General features: G+C 45.4%; 1 protein-coding gene across 1 annotated transcript in view; it reads right to left on the bottom strand.

The window, feature by feature from the left end:
- Positions 1 to 22,835, bottom strand: part of SIDT1 (SID1 transmembrane family member 1) — a 440,759-nt gene that overhangs the window by 266,678 nt on the left and 151,246 nt on the right. Inside the window, exon 2 of the mRNA XM_086935576.1 lies at positions 15,327 to 15,448. Within this exon, the coding sequence (XP_086791702.1) occupies positions 15,327 to 15,448 (122 nt within the window). The remainder of the gene's footprint in view (positions 1 to 15,326; positions 15,449 to 22,835) is intronic.

Here is a 22,835-nt window from a genome sequence, read left to right as displayed (position 1 = left end):
GAAGATAGTCACTGTCGATCCGGTTGGGCGTCCCTGGGGGCAGAGGGGTGAAGTGCCGCACATCTCCTAGGCGGCTCTCTTCAACTAGAGTGTTCAGCAGCTCACAGGCAGTGGTGCTGCAGTGCTTAAACATTCACTGCTACCAGGGAGGATATAGGTCCTGTGATGTAATGACTGGGCTGCATGGCGCCTCAGTCTGTATGCCCTTCAGCCCTGGTTCTAGCAGTGGTGGGGCTGGGTGGGCCAGGCCCACCCAAACATGACCTTTGGCCCACCCAGTCATTTTCAGAAGAGGCCATGGAGAAGGCACCTGTTAAGTGCTTTCCCCATCTTAACATTGTAATGTTTTTTTCTCTGTCTTTAAAACTGAAATTGGGCAGTGTGCTTTGGAGGTAGAGATGGGCAAGCCAACAAATTACCAGGGAGATCCAAGCTAAGGCTCTGGCTCGGCTCTTAGAGCCCCTGCACGAACCGAGACGAACGAGCCCTAAAAATGTTTGCTATGTAACACATACAACGAACACCACATAAAATATGATACCGTATCTTCAAACTTCAAAACACATGGAAGCTTTGACATTATTAAGTCACAATATAATGGTGCAATAAAAAGTACTTATTAAAAGTTTGAAGTTTAAACATGAGCTTAGAGTTTTCCTGCCCCTCCCCCCTCACACTGGTGACAGTGTTAATAGTGAACCGACAGGCAAGACAGTTGTTACTTGGATCCTGTATTTGGCCCAGATTCTTATGGAACACAATAGGTTTTTGTAAAGTTGGTTTTCTGAATCATGTATTTGAATGTGCTTTCTTGTGCAAATATGAAAAAAAAATTATTTTTGTTAAAATAAAATATTTGCCCCAGATCACACAATTTTAGTGTAGAAGCTGCAATTTATCAAGGTTTTATGTTTTCACTTTGTACAAATCAGCCACTAAATGGCTATTTGCCTCTCCTTTTCATGTTTATGCGTTGTTTTTACCTCTTCATGCAGTTTTCTGCAGATTTTATAAAGTCAGAACTGGACCTGGAGGTATTGAAGAACTTCACATGAACACCAGTTACATTACACAAGGTCACATTTTATGGAACTGGAGTTTTACCCAGAATCACAGGATGTTGAGTTAATGCCAAGACTTGAACCTAGCGTGTTCAGTTCCAAAGTTTAAAGCTCTTGCCTGGGTAGATTGAGGGTGGCAGGCAGAAGGTACATGAAAGCTCAGCTCATTATGGGCTGGAAGTTCCAACAGGACCTCAAGCTGAGCCAGGCTTTAGGCTCAAGCCAGGAGAAAGCTTCAGGTGATCCCCCATCTCTTGTAGGGAGAGGGAGGACAGAGGTTTACCTGCCAATGATGCAGCAGGTATAGTGATATCAGGGCCCAGGTCGGTGAACGACCTCCTGCACCTCAATGATGGCCTGTGTAGGGATTATACTATTCAAATAGTAGCCGTGTAGGCCTCATTGTATGAGCAGTCACCAGGGTGAGGAAATCATATGCCTAATAGAATTACAATGCCTAATAGAGTAAGGGCCTGATTCACAAAGGTAAACATACTCCTAGTTTATTTATACAAACAGTCATTTTACAACTCCGGAGATGCGGCAGTCGTGGTGGAAAGCTCCACATACAAAAAGATACAACATGCCTAACTTTATATCTGCGGAGTCTCTGTCATGAGTGTATTCTCCACAGTCATAAGATTACTATTCGGAAAATTAAACTTGTAGTTTGTGAATACCAAAAGAATTGTAAACTTACACAAAGTGTCAGTCGCTAAGCATGTCTGTCTGTTTTGTACCAGATGCTGAGGTGAAGTAAATAACTGAGCTATTTCAAGTAAGATATTGTGCTGGGGTGAATCGGTTCTCTCTAGTTTGGTAGAGTTACAAATGTGAGTATTTCATGTTCTGATAACTTGTTACAGGACATTACATAGTCAGCGCCACTGTAATAATTCAATTTTATAGCTCTGGTGTTTTCCACAAAATTATGGATTTGCCGCATTTTGCCACATAATCTATCATCTGCTACATAATCTGCAGATTAAAAATAAAAATACTAGCTCAAAGGAATCAAATGTTACTAAAAACTGCTGCAATACATATTGCAGTGCAGTTGAAGACCCATGGCAGAGCTTCCACTTAGCACCATATGCTCTGTGTGCCTAACTTTATTCATGAGAAGTGAAGTATTCAAATGTATTACTGAAATGCTTTCATTGTAGAATACTAGAGATTCATAAACATGCGTTCATTAATGTTAAGCTTAACCATGAAGAAATGTTGTTCTCTGATGTATTAACACTCATGTCTCTAGTTATGTTTAACCCTTGGCAGAGCATTACACTATGCTGAACTGTATTTTAAAATGACCCACATGACTCAATTTTTTGTTGCCATGCTCTTGGCAACCTGGTGAAGAATTGCTTTCCACGTCCCTGTTGAAACTTGCACAACCCTCCCCGTTCCTTGTGGTCGAGCCGATTCCGGGAAGCTGCCTGTGTACCTCACCCCCCTCCCAGTTGTGCCAGAGACTCAGCCACATCCTGTCCATTGTTGGTAACTCAGCCTGTCACAAGCAACTCCTGTGCCCCGTGACCACACCAACTGATCGAGGAAGCATGAAGCTGTGCCCCGTGACCACACCAATTGGGCAAGGAAGCACGAGGCTGTCTACATTGTGCAATCAAAGACAGATGTCTCCTGGCCACGATTGCGCCACATAAGACTGATGAGGAACTTGTCAAAATGAGGAACTTTGTATTGTGCAAATGGGCGTGGCTAGCGCTATAAATATGTGTGCGCTGCGGAGTAAAGCAGCAGTCTCCATAGAATTGTCTTTGTACCATTATGGGACCCTGTCCTTAGCTCGAGCTAATAAATAACTAACTTCCCTCCACGGCTGGTTGTCCTGGTCTCTTTGGTAATGTATGATTCAAACAAGAAGAACCCATAGATTCTAGGTGTCCCCTGCACCGCTGGGTTTGACTCTCCTAGTGGGGAGGGGTCTCCAAAATAGCAGTTCTACAATTTGGCGCCCAACGTCGGGCGTCTTCGGTGGTCGTCATCGAGCCTGGTGGTCGTGAGGAGTCCGTGGTCGAATTCTAAGGGAGGCGCGCCACTACATTTGCTGAAAATTGTCTTTGTGGCCCGAGGTCTTGAATTGCGTGATTCCTCCCTCCAGTGGGCTACCCGACTGCGGCCCAGACTGACGCCCCAGTTCTGGTTCCTAGTTTTGAGAGATCTGGACCTTTGGTGACACTTGCCGTGTGATGGAAGATTAATGGTCAGGTAAGAGTGGGAGTGGCCCACTTCTTTGGTGAATTGTATTTTGGTTTTGGGTAATGTTCGACTTTTGCAAAAGCCGAACCAAAGGGTAAGTACAGTTGTATGCTGTAAACATTAGATTGTACCCTTTGATGTTTGGAACCAGGATACACGTCTAGAGATGCCTGGATTTAGTACGTTTCGGAAATGGTGTTGTTGTTATTGTAATCAGGACTCCGCATTGGAGGACTCTTGTCCGATTCCTCCTTTGGGGACCCCTAATCATGAAATGTATGCTAAACATGGTGTAGGCCCGATTATGTTTTGCTCACTTTGGCATAAGTATACAAAGGGTAATGACGAGTTACAATGGCCAATATATGGTAGTTTTGAACCTCCTGTACTAGATCATTTAGAGGAGAAGTTGTTTCAAAGAAAAGCTAGACCTGCGATGTTTGACTCTTTTCGGGTTTGGCGCAAGGAATCTAAACAGAAAGAAATCAAACTCAAAAAGAGTGAAGCTAAAGTAATGCGTATGAGTGTGATTCAGAAAGCCCAGGATCATGATAATCTGAGAATAGAAGAGGGTATAATAATACATGATAGATTACATTGAATGCAGGTAGATGGATGTTACATTACAAAGAAGGTTCCCGAAAAGGCCCGGGACAAAGAGGATGACCCTCTCATGTCCTTCATGTTGAGCACCCCTCCACCTTATACCCCCGCCATGTATCCGGCCCTTGATCCCGCACAATTGACTCCCGCTACTGCTCCAGTTGTTGCCCCTGCCCATGCCCTGGTTTGTCCGATTCCTCAGCCACTTGTTCCCAACGCCCGACTGTTCAGGCCACTGTGCCAATGCAAGTCCACCCTTCCCTTCCCCTTGTCGCACTTTCCACTGGTCCTGTACCTCTCCAACCTAACATGCCTTCAACTCCCGTTGCAACCAATCCATTTCTTGTTGACAGTCATCCGACACCTTCCCCCAGTACAGGGCTATTAGCGAATGCTTGGTCAGTGGTCCGTGATTATATCCCTTATGTAACTCCACATAGACTACCCACTCCCAGACAACGCACTTTGAGCAGACTGATAGGTAATACACAGGAACAAATCGCTATGGGTCAACAAGCTCGTAGGTGGATGGAAAATAACACTATGTACACCACTCAGGATATATGGATGACAATGGATGAGTGGACACGCATCCAACAGATTGACATTTTTTGTGAAACGTGTGACATACTGATCCAAATGTGGGAGGATTTTGTAGAATCAGGTCCACCCCCAGGTCTGTCTGACCTTCGCCATAAGGTTGAAAAAGGGGACATACAGGGCCCAGCACTAATATGCGATCTAATCACGCTGGTAGCCTACAGATACTCCTTATCTGGTGTTACGTTAAATAAGGGTTTTCCAATGAGGGAGGTACGCCCTGTCTGGAGAGACCGCGTTGTTGGCATAGATGGCAACCCTGACACACCGGCAGGTTTAGACAAATGTGGGTCCATGTCCCTTGGAAAAGGTCTGACGTCCACCAAATTAAAAGCCAATTGTCTGACCCGCGTAAAAATCCAGCAGGTTATTACAATGAATTAACTCAGACACTCCAATCTTGCGTGATGACTTTAGCAGATATAGATATGTTAATGGGACAGGTAGTACCGACTCAAGTATGGTCTTAAATATGCCATAATAATCAGGCAGAATTTGGCCATACGTGGAAAGAATTTGAGGAAGCTGACAGGGCTCGAACTGGTGGTGAGAAACCTGATCCCATGATCTTAGCCCTTCCGGTCCAGATACTTACCGCCATGAAAAAGATGTTGACGCCTCACTGTATTAATTGGGACAGATTAGCTGATTGCAGGCAAAAGAAAGATGAAAGTGTCTCTGACTTTTTCACACGAATCAAAAACACATTCACCGACTATAGTGCACAGGACATTACTTCAGAAGGGCGATAGGGACTGTTTGTGGATAAATTTGTGTCCAATCTGTTACCAGAGCTTGGGACTAAGCTTAAAATGTCAGAAAGTGCATGGCTCATCTCCACCCCGTCTGGCATTTTGACAATGAGCCAGTACTATGAGAATAGGGAGAATGAAGAGCGAGATAGAACGGATAAAAAGACTAAAGACTTAAAGACAAAGGTCTTACTCCAACAAGCATACCCGACCCAAAACAGAGGTGCCCCTAAGTTTCAACGAATAGCTCAGAGACCTGCCCCTGTGACTCCTCGCCCGCCGCTGGGACCCAACCAGTGCGCTTATTGTCGCCAGGAGGGTCATTGGCGCGATGAGTGTCCCTTGTTGGGCCAGAACAACTCTGCCCCTGCTGACCGCTTCACAGGCCAACGTCCCCAGAGAGGACGAGGGCGAGGCGGGCCTAGAACACAGTTACAGGACAGGTGCCCCATTATGCAAGAGAATAGATTTGATACCGCTAATTACGAAGACCGCAGTTATTTTACTTAGGATTATGAGCCTGAAGAAGGGAAAGGGTTCCTGTCCCACTAGGATTGCCAAAGACAAGAGTAGGGACCCGTGCCTATTCCTGTTGACCAGAAGGGACCGTATGTCCATGTTACAACACTGGGCTCTACGGAGAAATTTTTTGGTCGATACTGGTGCAACCAAAAGTTCTATTGCTAGGTCTAAAGTCCCTGGGGCCCCCTTGTCTGGCACGAATAACATTTCTGTGGGGTTTTCTGGTACCCCCGTATTTAGCCCCGTTTCATAACCACTGGAACTAACGATAGGACCCTGCACAGTTGATTCCCCTTTGGTTTTGACTTCCACATGTGGCGAAAATTTGTTGGGTATAGATCTGTTAAAAAAATTACATGCCACTATATACTGTTCTCCTGATGGGGTTTACATCACTATGGGTCCCCCTACCACACATCCAGTATGTTTAGCCTCTTCGGATCCAATTTCCCAGGAACTTCAGAATGTCCCTCCTGCTCTTTGGGCCCAAGGTGATACTGATGTCGGCCTTTTGTCCATACCCCCCTTTTCTGTTACCCTGAAGGAAAATGCTCGCCCTCCCCGACTTTCCCAATACAAAATACCCAAAGAAGGGGAAAGGGCATTACTCCAGATCATTTCTGAACTTGTCGACAAGGGTGTGGTTGAAGAGACAAGAGGAAATGTGTGCAATAGCCCAATTTTGTCTGTCCTAAAACGCACCAATCCTTCCAAGCCCCCTGTTTATCGTTTTGTCATTGATTTGCGTGAGATAAACAAAATCGTAGTTCCCCAGTTTCATGTGGTCCCAGATATCACCACCCTACTTACTATGGTTCCCGCATCTGCATGTTTTTTCTCTGTCATCGACTTAAAAAATGCCTTTTTTAGTATACCAGTCGATGAACAGAGTAGGGATCTTTTTGGATTCTCATTAGCAGGACGAAGTTTCCGGTTCTGCAGAGCTCCACAAGGATATACAGAGAGCCCTTCCATTTATAGTCAGGCCCTCAAGGGCCAACTTGATTTCCTGTCCCTACCCCAAGGTACCGCATTTCTCCAGTACGTTGATAATTTGCTTATAGCGGCAGACAACGAGGAATTCTGTAAAGAAGCTACAATGAAATTGCTCCTCCATCTAGCACAGTTCAATCACAAAGTTTCCCTCTCCAAACTCTAATATTGTTGACATGAGGAGACCTACTTAGCTCATCTCCTGTCGAAGGAGGGACGCCGCCCCACCCCTGAACGCATATAAACAATCAGTAAAATGCTCCCACCAAAAACGCAGAAAGAGGTCCGTGCTTTTATTGGTATCACCTCCTACTGCCGCCAGTGGATACCCAATTTTTCTTTACTCTTTAAACCTTTATTGACCCTCACACTTAAAGATGTTCCTCACCCACTCCCTTGGACAAATGAGTGCCAGCATGCATTTGAAGAACTGAAAACAGCCTTGTGTTCGGCCCCGGTGCTAGGTACCCCTAGTTATCAGAAGCCCTTCACTCTTTTTGTACACGAGCATAATGGTTGCACATTATCAGTGCTAACACAGTGTTTTGGTGACAGACAACGCCCCTGTGCATATTTTTCTGCAGTTCTAGACCCTGTGGCCCGCGCACTACCCAGTTGTTTGAGAGCAGCAGCTGCAGCTCTTACTAGTGCACGTTTGTCCGGATATGAATTGACTCTCTTAGTCAGTCATATCACCATCCGCCGCTGCACTACACTAAATCCAGCCACATTGTTACCCTTTGTTGATGGTGACACTAATTCTGATCCGCATGATTGTGTCCTCCGGACGGAGGAAGAGACTAAAGGCCGTGTGGATTTGACTGACACACCCCTCACTGACCATGATGGTACCCTGTATGTGGATGGTTCTTGCTTCAAACTTCCTGATGGTAGCACAACTGATGCCTATGCTATCACCACGTTACAGACAGTAGTGGAAAGTGAGAGAATACCTTACCAATCAGCACAGGCCGCCGAGTTGGTAGCACTGATAAGAGCGTGTGAACTGAGTACGGGGATGGCTGTCAACATCTACACTGACAGGCAGTACGCCTTTATCGTGGCCCATAATTTTGGGTGACTTTGGGCTGAGAGGGGATTTTTTACTTCTCACAGTACTAAAATACAGCATGGTCATCTGGTCATCAGGCTGTTAGAAGCATTGACTCTTCCTTCAAAGATAGCTGTGGTCAAATGTAGCGCCCACAAGAAAGTGACCGATGACATAGGAAGGAGTAATGCATTTGCTGACCAGACTGCAAAGGAAACAGCTAGAGATGTCTCTACCCGTATGTATGTAGCTGGTCCCTCAAACTGGGTACAGGAGAAGGGGATGCATGAGGATACTATTGAGAATGTGAAGGAAATACAGGCAGAGGCGACTAGAGAGGAAAAGGCTCTCTGGGAAAAGCAAACAGGCCTATTAAATGAGAATGGCTGTTGGACGGTTCTGTCTGAACAACAGTGATGGTTGTTACCCGATGCCTTTGTTTTCCCAGTGGTCACTATGGCTCATGGCCCAGCTCACAATAGTGCAAAAGGTATTTGCAAATTGCTAGCTCCGGTATGGCAAAACAAACACATCCCAAAATATGCTGAGAGGTTAGTCAGGAATTGCATGATTTGTTTGATGCATAACCCGGAAAAAGGCACACCAACACCTGCTGGTAATGTTGCACTCCCATCTTACTCCTTCGAAGTGATCCAAATAGATTACATACAGATGGAAAGATGCAACAATCTCCGATATGTCCTGGTAGTTGTGTGTGCCTTTAGTAAGTGGATTGAGGCCTACCCCCTTTAGGACAACACTGCTATAAGCACTGCCAAAATACTGTTGAAGGAATTTTTCCCCAGATTTGGGATGCCCAGAATTATCTGGAGCGATAACAGAAGCAACTTTACAGGAGAAATAATGAAGAAAGTGTGTGTAGGGATGGGGATCAGACAAAAATTCCATGCCGCCAATCACCCCCAGTCAGCGGGTTTGGTTGAGCGCCACAATGGAAGACTGAAATTGAAGATGGAAAAAATATAGGCTGAAACAGGACTATCTTGGCCGGACGCCCTGCCACATGCCCTCCTATCAACTAGACCATGGAAAGGGCAGTAATATGCCCCAACCGACCGCACAATTGCATGACGCCTCTCTGGCTCACATTTTCTTCATCTTGTTTCTTTTTATCCATACTTTTACTCTTTTCAACCTGTTTAAATCTGTTTGTCCAATGCTGTCATCCACACTCCAGGTATTAATGCCATTTTTCAAGTTTCTAGTGAGAATGCTGTGCCCATCCGGACCTCTTGCAAAATCACGACAGATGCAGGGGTTCTTCAAAAACAGCGTTTATTAAAAACCAATGCATTTCGAGCATCAAGTGCTCTTTATCAGGGTTCGCTGCTTCTGGCGGTTTTGTTACATCTTCAGCCCGATTCGTCTCACTGACTGATTGTTGACTCCTATCAACTAGAGCCACAGCACATTCTCATACCGGACTATCTCCGTATGAAATAGTGTTTGGTCAGCCAGCAAATGTTTGGGGAGTACCCCGCCCAAAGAAATATTCTGATATTGAATACCCATTGATGATTGATTACTTACATGAATTGACCTCTAACCTACGTCTCATTCATCGTCAGGTACAAGATATCCTGCCACCCAAACTCGAGGGCCCTGGTCACACCATCCAGCCAGGCGACTGGGTCTGCATCCGCAATTTCCAGAGAACAAAGAACTTGGAGCCGAGGTGGAAGTCGCCCCAGCAAGTGTTACTGGCTACCAGGTCTGCAGTGAAGGTGGCAGGAAGAAAAAACTGGGTTCACGGAGTGCCCTGCAAGAAGGTTCCTCTACCACTACCATACAACCGGTGGGTCAAGGAAGGCCTGGGAGACGACGAATGTGAGAAAGTCCCGCGCTTTGTACCCTTCAGTGACGCTAACCTTACCTGAGTTCATCTGAACGAGAGGATGACAACATCCTGCAATCTGCTGTTCCTCCGCATCTGAGGTTGTGGGACACTCAACAGCCAGAGCCTTTGTTTCCTGATCAAACAACGCCCAGGTCCACCCGGTACAACCTCCACCCCAGAAAAAAGGACTAAAGAGACAAAGGTCTCTGCCCTCTGCTTGACATGGTCCAACAAATGGCTGCAGGGCTGTGATACACCAGCACATTTGACCTGAGCCGGTACAGCGGACCGGAGCGTGCCAATAGGACCGCTGGAATCACTGACCGGTGAAGCAACCACCAATCACAGGCAGCAACTAGGGAAGACCAAGTGAAGCAGACGATGACCAAAATGAACGCTGAAAGCTTGAAGAGCAAAGAAATGAAAAAAAAGAGTACATAAAGACAATACGTGGCCGGTACTAGATCTGTCTACTCGTACTCATGACTATTTCACTGGTACTGGCCTGCCTCGGTGGGTAATACATGCTGCCCTTTCAGCATCTGAGTCTCCTACCTCTACAGAATCACCTCATCAACATTTGTCATTACCCACCCATGAGAAAAACAGAAGGACAGGTTTCTTCAACAACACTTTCATTTAAATGTTACACCAGCACCAGCTTGTGGTGAACACAACAAACTGTTGGGTATGTGGGTTGCTACCCCAAACTGCAAGCACTGGGATGTCCCTGATTCCGGCTCCTTTTTCCCGAGCTGGTTCAGCCTACGGCTGGTACACTGTGTTCTTTGCCAGATTCTATTCAGGTGACACATCCACACGATCCCTGGGGAAGATCAGTAGAGGACAAGCATTCCGCCACATCATGGATAAAGATTCAGCAGAAAAGAATGAATATGAGAACAATCATGGGTCTTTTTATCCATCTAACATCTACAATGGTGGCGGAAAGAAAAGACTGCCATCTCTCAGGGATCTCCCTGTCTACCCATTTCCCGGAAAATACTGCATGAAAAGCAATGGAACAGTATGGGTGGGGCAAAGTGCATGCGCCTACACGCTCCAGATCAATGGTTCGACTGTCCCAGCTCTGGTGTCCTCACTGAATACGTACTTTGTATGTGGGAGCAAGGCCTACACCTAGCTGCCCAAGTCCTGGGCCGGCACCTGTTACATTGCTTGATTGCTCCCCCCACCTACACCGCCGATGCAACACACCGCATTTAGAAGAGAGGTGTGATTGACACTGAAGACACAGCTGGCCAAGAGTTTGGGGACTTTGCTAAGGGGTTCCTCCCCTTTTGGGGCCCTATGGTCAATAGTCGTAGTCTGCTACATCTCACAAGGGTGATAGAGGTCACCATCAACGCAACTGCCGGTGCCCTCAGTATTATCACGGCGGAACTTCAAGCAGAACGCCTCAGAACAGAATGGCGCTTGACATAATACTGGCGGGCCGTGGGAGAGTCTGCACATTGATCAGAACAAGCTGCTGTATATACATACCTGATAATGCGCCAATAGTCTATCAAGCAATACAGAGACTGCATACATTGCTTCAGACATCCATCAGGATGAGGGTTCATGTTTCCTACCCGGCTGGTTTTGGAGCATGGTATCTCAGTGGGGATGAAAGATAATGATTTTCATTGCCATCATTGCTGCCGCATTGTTCTCTTGCTGCCTCTGTGTTCAATGCATGCCCGCGCTATGTGGGCTCTGTGCCACCTCTTTAACACCCAAACAAATGAAATTACACCATCACAATGCCATGATGACGATCGAAGGAGAGGTCCAGGAAATGATGGACATTGACCTAGACGACGATTGATTGTTTCCTCTGCATGGCAAAAGGAGGGACTGTTGAACTGTATTTTAAAATGACCCACATGACTCCATTTTGTGTTGCCATGCTCTCGGCAACCTGGTGAAGAATTGCTTTCCACGTCCCTGTTGAAACTTGCACAACCCTCCCCGCTCCTTGTGTTCGAGCTGATTCCAAGAAGCTGCCTGTGTACCTCACCCCCCCCAGTTGTGCCAGAGACTCAGCCACATCATGTCCATTGTTGGTAACTCAGTCTGTCACGAGCAACTCCTGTGCCCCGTGACCACATCAACTGATCGAGGAAGCACGAAGCTGTGTCCCGTGACCACACCAACTGATAGAGGAAGCTGTGCCTCATGACCACACCAATTGGGCAAGGAAGCACAAGGCTGTGTAGATTGTGCAATCAGAGACAGATGTCCCCTGGCCACGATTGCGCCACACAAGACTGACAAAGAACTTGTCTGATGAGGAACTTGTCAAAATGAGGAACTTTGTATTGTGCAAATGGGCGTGGCTAGTGCTATAAATATGTGTGCGCTGCGGAGTAAATCAGCAGTCTCCGTAGAATTGTCTTTGTACCATTCTGGGACCCTGTCCTTAGCTCGAGCTAATAAATAACTTACTTCCCTCCACGGCTGGTTGTCCTTGTCTCTTTGGTAATGTATGATTCAAGCAAGAAGAACCCGTAGATTCTAAGTGTCCCCTGCACCGCTGGCTTTGACTCTCCTAGTGGGGAGGGGTCTCCAAAAAGCTGGTTCTACAGCTACGCTCGCGTAGTTTGTGAAGTTTCCGCTACTTTGCACTACGCGAATTGCACGTAGCACAGTGCAAACACGCATAGCGTAGCGTAGTGCAGCGGTCATTTTTTGTTTGCTCGCGGTCCTCAATGTCAAGTTGCCGACCGCGAGCAAGCAGAATGACATCCCGGCGAGACTATTTGCTCGTACGCGATCAGCAACATCAAGTTGCCGATCGCGAGAGTGGGAAATAAACCTCGCGACAAGATTCTCAACGCGGGGAGGTCAGGTTTCTCATTGCGAGTGGTCGCGTATGCTCGCGACCGATCGCGATGAGAAACTACCAGTCCGCGTTGAGAAAGCTGCCGCTCGAGTAAAAAACTACTAATAGTGCCGGATGCTTGTCCGCACTGTGCAATCTTTGAAAACGGCATCTTGCACAGTGCGAACAGGATACTAAGCAGTTTGCTTAGTGCTACGCGTAGCTCACGTAGTGCGAAGTGCACTTCACGTTGCTACGCGTAGCGCTACTTTGCAAACTACACCCACGGTTAGTTATGTTGCATTTATTTGAAAGTGCATTACATATGTAACCATGACTCGTTTACCTAAGTTGCATTTATGATGCTGCATTTATTTTGAAGTTATAGGTTCACATATAATCATGTAAGTGAACATTGTAGTGTTTAACAAAACTAATTCAACTAGGCCTGTATTTCTAAATGTATTTTTTTGTTTGCCTTGCATGTTCTTTCCTCTACAGATACGGTTTCAGAGTTCCATAAGCTAGAGAAAGGAGTATTAGGTATTAGTGATAGTGAGGCCTGGGAGAGAAAGTTTTGGCAGAGATGTACAGCCTATTCATCACGTATCAGGAATGGTGTGATACTCAAAGTCATTGTGAGTATTCAGGTTTCGTGGGATGAGAACATCTGGCGATGTTGCCATCATAGTGTGAAGTTCACAACCATCGGATCCCGGAAGTGTGAGGTCTGGGTGATGAGGATGTATCTGTGTGTTTTAAATAATGTATGTATTGTCAGAGTTTAAAGTAGATCCCTTTGGACTTTGAGAGGTACAGACCTCTCTGCTTGCCCCATTCTTAAAAGTGTAAAGCTATATGCTAATCACTTGTTCAATTTAGAGGATTTCTACTGAAATCCTCAGCATGCTGACACCTTCCTGCACTTCTAAATTTCTTTTAAAGTTCTTGATAACCCTGTTATAAATGGATTTAAGATTTAGGTTTAACTATTCAGAACTATTCATCAGAATGAAATAAATAACCCAAGCAAAGAACCTTCGGATCAAACTCGAATGAAAACTTTACATCACAGCCCAAGTCAAAGCCCTCAGTGCCGTATGCTTCCACATACTGAAGATGCTGAGGAAGAGTTTCAAATGGCTCTCAGTCAACACATGAAAAATCATCACCCACACTCTTGCTGCCAGCAACCTAGACTATAAGAACACCCGCTAAGCTGGGATCAACAAGCATCTCATCAGGAGGCTACAGAACATCCAGAACTCAGTGGCCAGAATCACTCCCAAACGACACTCACATATCTCAGCTAACCTCAAGGAGCTACACTGGCGACCCATACCCAGATGAGCACATTTCCAACTCCTTCCCCAAACTTTCAAGGCACGCTGGCCCCGCATATCTCAGCCATATTATCTGCATTCACAAACCTTCCAGAAACTTCAACTCTGCAAAACCCCTATCTGCACACATCCCATGCATGTGGAAAACCAGATCCGGCAGTTGAGCCGTCTCGTGCATCGCTACTAAAGCGTGAAATGGCGTGCCATTGCACGTCGCACGCCTCCTCATTTCTTGAATTCCAGAAGATACTGAAGACCTGGCTTTTCGAGCAACCACATTAGGCCCTAAGATTGGCAAATCTCTCGCCTGCTCAGCTCCAGGATCCCCTCCTGGATGACAGAGCGCTCTACAAACCAACATAACATGACCTGACCAGAGAGAAGCAAAGGCACTTTATGGAGCATTCAGTTCAGACTGGGACAAAACCCAACCATGCTGGAGTATTCTGTTCGTCTGGAGGACTGCCTTTGTTTCCCATGTTCTGTGCCTGTTTGCCTTTGCTCCCACATCCATGTAAATGAGGGAACATTCACTGAATATAGCTCTGGGTGTACATGGGTGCCAGCGCTGTCAGTGTACAGGGCCATAGTACACAGACTGCCCAGGTTACTAGCATCTGTGGCCTCTTCTGTAACCGGCACTCTGTGCGCTATGGGCCCAGAAGATTCCCTGTTTGACTCCAATAACTGGTGTTATACTTGTCAGGTATGAAAACTGCTCTTACTTGTCAAAGGCACTGCTTTCTCTTTTTCCAAATGTGTTGTCGTTTTTCCAAACTTTTTTATCAATGAAAGTATACCGCAAAAGAATGGCATGGAAATAAACAGCTACAAAGTTCACCGTATGCAAATAAATAGGTGTTGGTACAATAGCAAGGAGTCTGCCTGGTGCGAAATGCCAATGCTTGGGTGTGGTAAGAGGGACCTTCTTAATCTACTATTACAATCTGCTTGGAATCCAAGAGCTTGGGCTGAAGCCTGGCCTGCTGGAAATTAGAAGGGTTGGGGCTGTTGAGTATAGACATCAGCTCCTACTCTCAAATGACTCTCTAGGTACACTTTATGCCTGTTTGGAAGAAGGGATGATCTTGGGTGTGTGGGCTACCTCCAGAAGTGCCCCCATTGCCCCGCCCAACCTCATAAGATCATAATTCCTTGACCCGAGCCTGATGCCCATGACTTCCTGCAATGCGCCCGCAGCTCAAACACAACACATGACAACACATGGCTGACAGACATTATGAGAGGGGGCTGCAGCACTGAGACTAATAGAGACAGCTCAAGCCAAGGCAGCTGTGATGCAGTATCCATGACAACCACCTCCTTCCTGCCTTACAACCACGTGGGACCTCAGATAGCCCAGTCCTTATAAACCCTATGTGGGACCCCTGAGAGCCCGACAATATAACAATGTAACGTGCAGAAAGAATGAAAAGAGTGTGAAACTTACACGCCACATACACAACATGAGAGAAAGGGCCAATCACACTTACTAGCCACGAAAGATGAGCGGCACCTGCCAGGACAGCACCCCCTTCTGCTGCCGGACAACAAACAACAGGGGGTACTGCAGGTCATCGGACGTGGAGCTGACCGCCACCCGGAAGGCATCCACCTGTGGAGAGAGGAAAGAGGTAAGGGAGGGTGTCTGTGCACATTCAAAGCGCCTTACTGAGGTAGCAAGAGGTCTCGAGCACAAGTGCTATAATACCACAACCATCCACCTGGGGAGAGAGGTATGGGCGGGTGTCTGTGCACACCTTCGAAGCGCCTCGCCTTAGTACTAAGAGGTCTCTAGCACAAGCGCTATAATACAGCAACCCGCACTTTCCTAGTCATGGAATAGGTGCCGCCCTTTCAGGGGGTATTTTACAACTATATTGGGAATTAAAAAGATAGGTTTTTATAAAGCTCTAAAGGGGAGTGTGCAGAGGCCTGGTCACTGTCAGCCTTCCATATACATGCTGTGATATATGCATCCTTTTGTCTTCACTCGTGAGAGGACCCTGAGGAGAATAGGAGGGGGGTTTAGGAATGTAATACTTCCAGTGACTTCTCTGCAGGAATGTAATACTTAAAGGGAGTGTACAAGCACTTTTAACTGGAAATGCAATAATTCATGGGAATATACAAGCACTTTCCGCCTGGAATGCAATACTTTCAATGTGAAAGAACAGTGTCTTCTCGGCTGGAATACTATATTTTTAGTTCTGGCAGTTTTTTAAAATGAGAAAACACAAGTAATATTTGTTGGCTACACACAGTGATCAAACAGTGCTGGACAACAAATGCAACATTTCTTAGAGTCTTTTCCCCAACTGTTCCCTTTTCTGGTACCCAGAACATCCCAAACTTTAAATGCAGATTCATCAAACAACCCATATAGGCCCATTCCTATCCCTAGAAAATCAAACTCTTGGACGAGAGATGATGGTGCTGTAGTCCAAAGACAACCTTGACAGGAGTACAGACAGAACAGAACAGGACACTGTCCTCTCTAATATCTGTTATTGGTACAGCTACCCTAGGTCTCCATCACCCCTGCCGCGTGTCCCATGCTTGACACAGCCAGCACCCCCTTTGATTGTCCCCTCTGTTCTCTGTTCCCCTCTGCTCCTTGACAAAGCCATCCAATATCTCCTCAAACCTACATTTTCATCATTCATTTGGCAAATTCAGTTTTTTAGTAGGAGCCATATGGTTGGTGTTGGCCAGCCATTAGTTCTCCATTACCTCAAAATACAAAGTTTAGCCATTATTATTACTATTAATATAGTATAGTTCTGAGTTTTATATAGTGCTGGCTATACCGCAAGGTATCAGAGCGCTTTACATGTTATGTAATAACATTTACTAGAGTACATGAGTTTAATTTGACTTAGGGCTATAAGGCCTTATGTAGAAGAGGTGACTTACATATATTGCATGCAGTGTTTGTGGGCCTGGCGCACAGGGTGTGTGTCAGGTCGTGTTTTCACATTTATTTGCACCATTTCACGCAGCCTGCAATGGAGGGTTGCATGAGTTTGGTCGCGGGTCCCTTGGGTGGCAGGATACATGCTTCAGCCCTGAAGGACCCCTTCAGTACCCCTGCCCCAACATCATCGTCCTTGCAGACCATCTCCTGTGTTGATGTGTAGTCTCTGGGTGCACTGCCGTGTCATGTAGCGCCTCCATGTGGCCTAGCGAAGGGACTGTAATGTCCAAGGTACCCCTCATTACCTTCCTGATCTCTACCCGGCTTGTCTCCCAGTTTATGATACAAAGAAGAAAGGCACATGTCACATTTGCCAGTCCCAGACTACGTGTGCTACCTCCCTCTCCAACTGGGGGCGTCTCCAATGCTGCCCTGCAGACAGTAATATTCTGGGTGACCAGTGCCATCTGTGTACGATTTTACAGTACACAACCGGGTACCACAGTTATCTGTAATGTGTCCACACAAGCTTCAGTCAGTGATTCTCAGTGTAAACCTCACTCATGGGGGTTTTAGGGTCCCCTACATCAGGGTTCTCCAAAGTCGGTGCTGGAGGGCCGGATCCATGCCAGATTTTTAAGATAACTACATATGTCTAAATTGGGAAATGCTGAAAATCTGGCATGGATCCGGCTCTCAAGGACCGATGTTGCAGAATCCTGCTGACATAAACAAAATCTGTTCTTTTGCACCCAGGAGAGCTGGTGTGCCTCTTGATGGCGCAAAAAGGTTATCTGTCATACTGTGCATACTAACACAATGTGGAATGGCTCCAGAATCTGTGTCAATCAGGTTCACGAGACCCCAAATTACACCTTCCTGCTGCTGGGCTTAAAGAATGTGTGTAAAATATCAGGGGATGTGTACATCTGGTGGACTCAAGTGACCCAGATTCACATAGTTTACGTCTATGTGGATTGTTTATGCTATGCACAAGTTACATATTTTTGCTAATTTACACACAGCTCCTTCCATACTTAGAATACATTCCAATACTGCATCTTGTTCAATTCTATGTACAGGAGTCAAACAAATACATTTCACAAAGGCATTTTGTAGGAGGTACAGTAGTTCTCCTCTGGTCTTCTTTTACATACTCTTACAAGCCTCTGTGAGTTAGACCCAAAACACAAACTGAGAATATTCAGGGATTATTCACATACAATTAGTACAAATACAAAAGGCTGTAACTTTTCTGCATTTTTACTGGAGTTGGATATTTTGGGGAGGATCACAAAGGCATGTTATAGAACGCAAAAGGGTGCGCTCGTAGAATGCTTCCCGTACTCAAAAGTGCTTCTGTGAATCAGGTTCCACAGCATTATTGCCACAGATATACAAGTGATTGATCAAGGGCAAAGTGAAAATGGCCATACTTTACTCCACACTTACAGGAATATGTTCATTCGACGGTGGAAGTTGATGTAACCAGGTATACGCAGTCAAGGCATACACAGGTTCATGCCAGGTTGAACATTAGCGTCTGTATTGTAGTCAGGTTATAAGCAGTAAATTCCTTACCAGGAGAAGAGATATGTCAACTCTGCCCCCTCACATCTACCACAGAGCTGCGGCCGCCAGCGCACCCGAACTAAAACGCACCATCAACACCACCTTCAAAACAGCCACCTTCCCAGGCGGCTGGAAGCGCGCAGAAGTCAGACCCCTGCTCAAGAAGCCCACAGCTGACCCCACAGACCTCAAGAACTATCGGCCCATCTTATTCCTCCCCTTCACAGCCCAAGTTGCAGAGAAAACAGTCAACAGGAAACTGACATGATTCATTGAAGACAACCGTCCTCGACCCATCCAATCCGGATTCCGAAGCAACCACAGCACAGAGACCGCCCTACTCGCCGCCACAGACAACATCAGCACCCTCCTGGACCAAGGCCACTCCACAGCCCGCATCCTACTCGACCTATCAGCGGCCTTCAACACCATCTCCCACTGCACACTAGTCGCCAGACTCACGACGCAGGCATACAAGGAACAGCCCTGGACTGGATCCGATCATTCCTCACCGGAAGAAGCCAAAGGATCAGACTCCCACCCACCTTCTCCGACCCCATGAAAATCACCTGCGGAGTCCCACAGGGTTCATCCCTGAGCTCCACCCTCTTCAACATCTACATTGCCCCCCTCGCAGCCATCGTCCGACATTACGGCTTCAACATCGTATCCTATGCCGACGACACCCAGCTCATACTCTACCTCACAAAAGACCCCACCACTGCCAAACTCAACTTCCAGAAAGGAATGCAAGACGTTGCAGTCTGGATGACCAATAGCTCAACGCCAAGAAGACAGAAGTCCTCATCCTCGGTACCACCCCTTCTGCATGGGACAGCACCTGGTGGCCGACTGCCCTCGGAAGCCCACCTAACCCCTCAGACCATGCCAAGAATCTCGGCATCGTACTCGACTCATCACTCACCATGAACCGACAGGTCAACGCCGACAACTCCAGCTGCTTCAACACCCTCCACATCCTCCGCAAGACCTTCAAGTGGATCCCCCCTGAGTCAAGGAAGACAGTCACCCATGCACTCATCACCAGCAGACTGGACTATGGAAACGCACTCTATGAAGGGCGTCAACAAGTCCCTAATTTGCAAACTCCAGACAATACAGAACACCGCCGCCAGACTCGTCCTCGGCATCCCCTGACACAAACACATCAGCCAACACCTACAAAGTCTCCACTGGTTCCCGTGGAGAAAAGAGTCACTTTCAAAATCCTCACTCACGCCTACAAATGTCTACACAACAACGGACCCAAATACCTCAACGACAGAATCAACTTCCACGTTCCCAAAAGAAACCTCTGATCTTCCAACCTCGCACTGGCCGAATCCCCGCGCATCCACAGAGCAAGAGCGACGGAAGATCCTTCTCTCACATTGCAGCCAGGACATGGAACGAGCTACAGGCAGATATCAGCCGCGCCCCCTCCCTGAACACCTTCAGGAAGACCCTCAAGACCTGGCTCTTCGGCTAAACAGATCTGCGGATACTGTCCTCCCCCCTCATTGCCTTGAGACCCTCATGGGTGAGTAGCAGGCTTACAATTCCCTGATTGGTTGATTGATTGATTGATTGATTGATTGAAGGATACACTAACACATTCAGTGAAAGAGCTCACAACTCCATCACTCCCTCTCACATCACTAACATTGCATATACATCACTACGAAGGGACAAGCCAGGATACAACGGAACAGTCTACAATAAGGTTTCTCAAGGCCACTGTATTTTTCCAGGTTTTGCTGGATACAATCTCTGTCTTACACTTCCTTCTTTTCTGAACCACCACACCCAGTGAATCACTCCTTTATAGGTACCAACCATGGATGGCATTGGCTGCCAATGGGCGCCTCCTTGACACTCTTCTTGGTACACAATACTCATAGAACTTAACTTGCTCAAGAAGAGATATGTTGTGCATTTCTAGCCTATAATACAAAGATACAACACCACCTTAAATGTATGTGTCTGAGTTTCAAGCCGCCTTTTTAGGCCATACAAACCTTTAAGGACCATTAAAAACAAGTTGATACAATAAGAATATTTCATCGAAAGATATTTCAATCCCCTCTATAAATACATCCCAATTAATAAAGTCACTCTATTTAATTTTTCCTCCCAAAAATGTAAACCACTTCCCCAATTTAAAATATAAGCCATTATTATCTCACATCTGGACATAAGACGTCAGTTATGGAACTCTTTATATGAGGAGGGGTCTAACAGTGACCAGAGAGTAACAATACTTTACCATGCTTTTTCATTGCCTCACAAAAGGAATTCAGAAGAGCCAAAGGACAGCTCCATCCATACCTTGACATAATGGACATTTTACATCGCAGTTGAAGATTTATACATTACACTTCTCTTTGATTTTATGTTTTGTTTTGCATGAGTGGGCAACTGTTCAATTGGTTCTAGTTGTGATTAGAAATGTGACGTCAGGAGTATCAAATGATGTGCACCTCGCGGAGCCTGGGCTACACACAAGAAGTATGAGGATCACATATTTCACCTTCTTTCTTTATTTTCTAATTTTGTTCCAGTCTTTTTTGTGGTTGTTAATTTTTGCTGCTTGTTGCTACATGTTTGGGCTGGGTGGGATTGAGGCAAACAAGTTAATTGATGGCACAATTTAAACTAATTTACTTGTTGTGTTGTGTTAAATAGTTAATTGATTCAAGCAAATTATTAGATACACTGACTGCACAGCTTGTAGTCTAGCAATTGTGTGTAATAATAATAGTTTATACTGCAATACAAATAGCATCTGTAGGAAGAAAGAGCATGCTGACACCCTAATTATCCTGACAACAGCAGGCGATTTCAAGCTTCCATAGCCCCAGAAGGCCGCCTCCACGGCTTGCATTGAACATGTGCCCAGCGCAATAATGAAGGAAAATGCGCTGCACGTGTAACGCGGCCACAGGACATCCCCTCTTAAAATACCCACTCTGAGAGAAGAATTATCCATTTGCAAAAGTAGGCCATGTTCAGGTAGTATTGCATCAAACCCTTTGTGAGATCAAATTCAGGTTTTCTGAATTCCAAAAATACATTTTCACTCCCAAACCAAAATAGGCGAATCCCCACCCACCAATGACTTTGTGAATTAAGCCAACATGACAGTTTTCAAATCCTAAACAAGAAGATAGTATGTTTTTTTTACCCCTAATCAAAGATGCTTGTTTACCTCTGCCTATTACTATGCATGCAAATTAAGGATACAACAAAGAAAAGACACAAATGGAATATCCGAGAAAGACAGTCAGCCAAATTCTACTCAATTTAAACTCAAATTCATTGAGAAAATACTAATTAAGATTAGGGTTCCATGTTTTAAGTTGTTACTGATTTTTACAGATAAATACGGACAGAAAACCATTTATTTTCCTGTCTGTATTTATTTTTAAATGTGGATAAAACGGAATATGGGTTGTTTTTTGAGCGAGTCTAAATGCTGTCAATCATGACTACCAGGCGAATAGCTCTGCCAATCGAAATGTAAGGGGACTAAAAAACATAAAGGATTTATAGTACAAAACCTAAAACAACAAAAGATATGCACAACCTTGATATTCAAATGTGCATGTTTTCTTATAGGAGCATATTTTATCATCTGAGTGTGTTTAGATCCCTGAAACCTCTCAGTCGTTCAGGCATTTATCGGTCAAATAAATGTAGAAATATACTCATTTCAGATAATTTTTTTCACAAACCCCAAAATAAATACGGATAAATACAGATAAAATTAGCAAAACATAAATATGGGTAAATACAGACAGAAATGTTAAAACAACAAATATCATAAAACCAGGAGCCCTAATTAAGGTGTAACAATTCCCATGACCACTTACTCAAACTGCGTCCCGACATGCGCTTGAAATGTAATTAATCTTTAGTTAAGACTGAAAAGATTTACATAAAAAAAACATTTTAGCCCAATATGTTTGACCTAGAGTATCTTAGGGAAATGCAAAAATATTTCTGAGGCAATGCATTGCAAAAGTGACTAATAGGAGGACAAAATGTTCAGGAAAAAATAAATCTTTTATGGGGGATTTTTCTCAGCAAAATCTTTTCTTCAGCAACAATTCATTTTTGCGTACCGGAAGAAAAATTTCACTCACATTTTATGGTCAGGCTTGACAGCACAGCTGTCGCCAGACATTTATGTATCACCGGGAGAGGGGCTTTGGTTCCACCTACATGTACCAGAAGTACATGTTTTGATTGGGCAGAAGTTGTGTGCTTCCACAAAAAAGTACTTGCCTTCCACACAGCTGTGATCATTATGTTTATTTATCCAGCTGCCTGAGCTTGACCCTTTAGGGGCACGCACATAACATTGCACTGCTGTTATATTGCCTTAGAAAACTAGATAGTTTATGTCATTTCTCTCTGGCACTAGAACAGATGGGATAAGAGATGTTATTAAGGTATATGTATTTTTATATATGGCTTGAGAGTGCATTCATAAACCAGACCTATTGACATT

Source organism: Lissotriton vulgaris, chromosome 8 (assembly GCF_964263255.1).
Source record: "Lissotriton vulgaris chromosome 8, aLisVul1.2, whole genome shotgun sequence".
Classification (NCBI taxonomy): Eukaryota; Metazoa; Chordata; class Amphibia; order Caudata; family Salamandridae; genus Lissotriton; species Lissotriton vulgaris.
The sequence above is the reverse complement of the archived record's forward strand: the minus strand, read 5'-3'. Positions and strand labels throughout refer to the sequence as shown.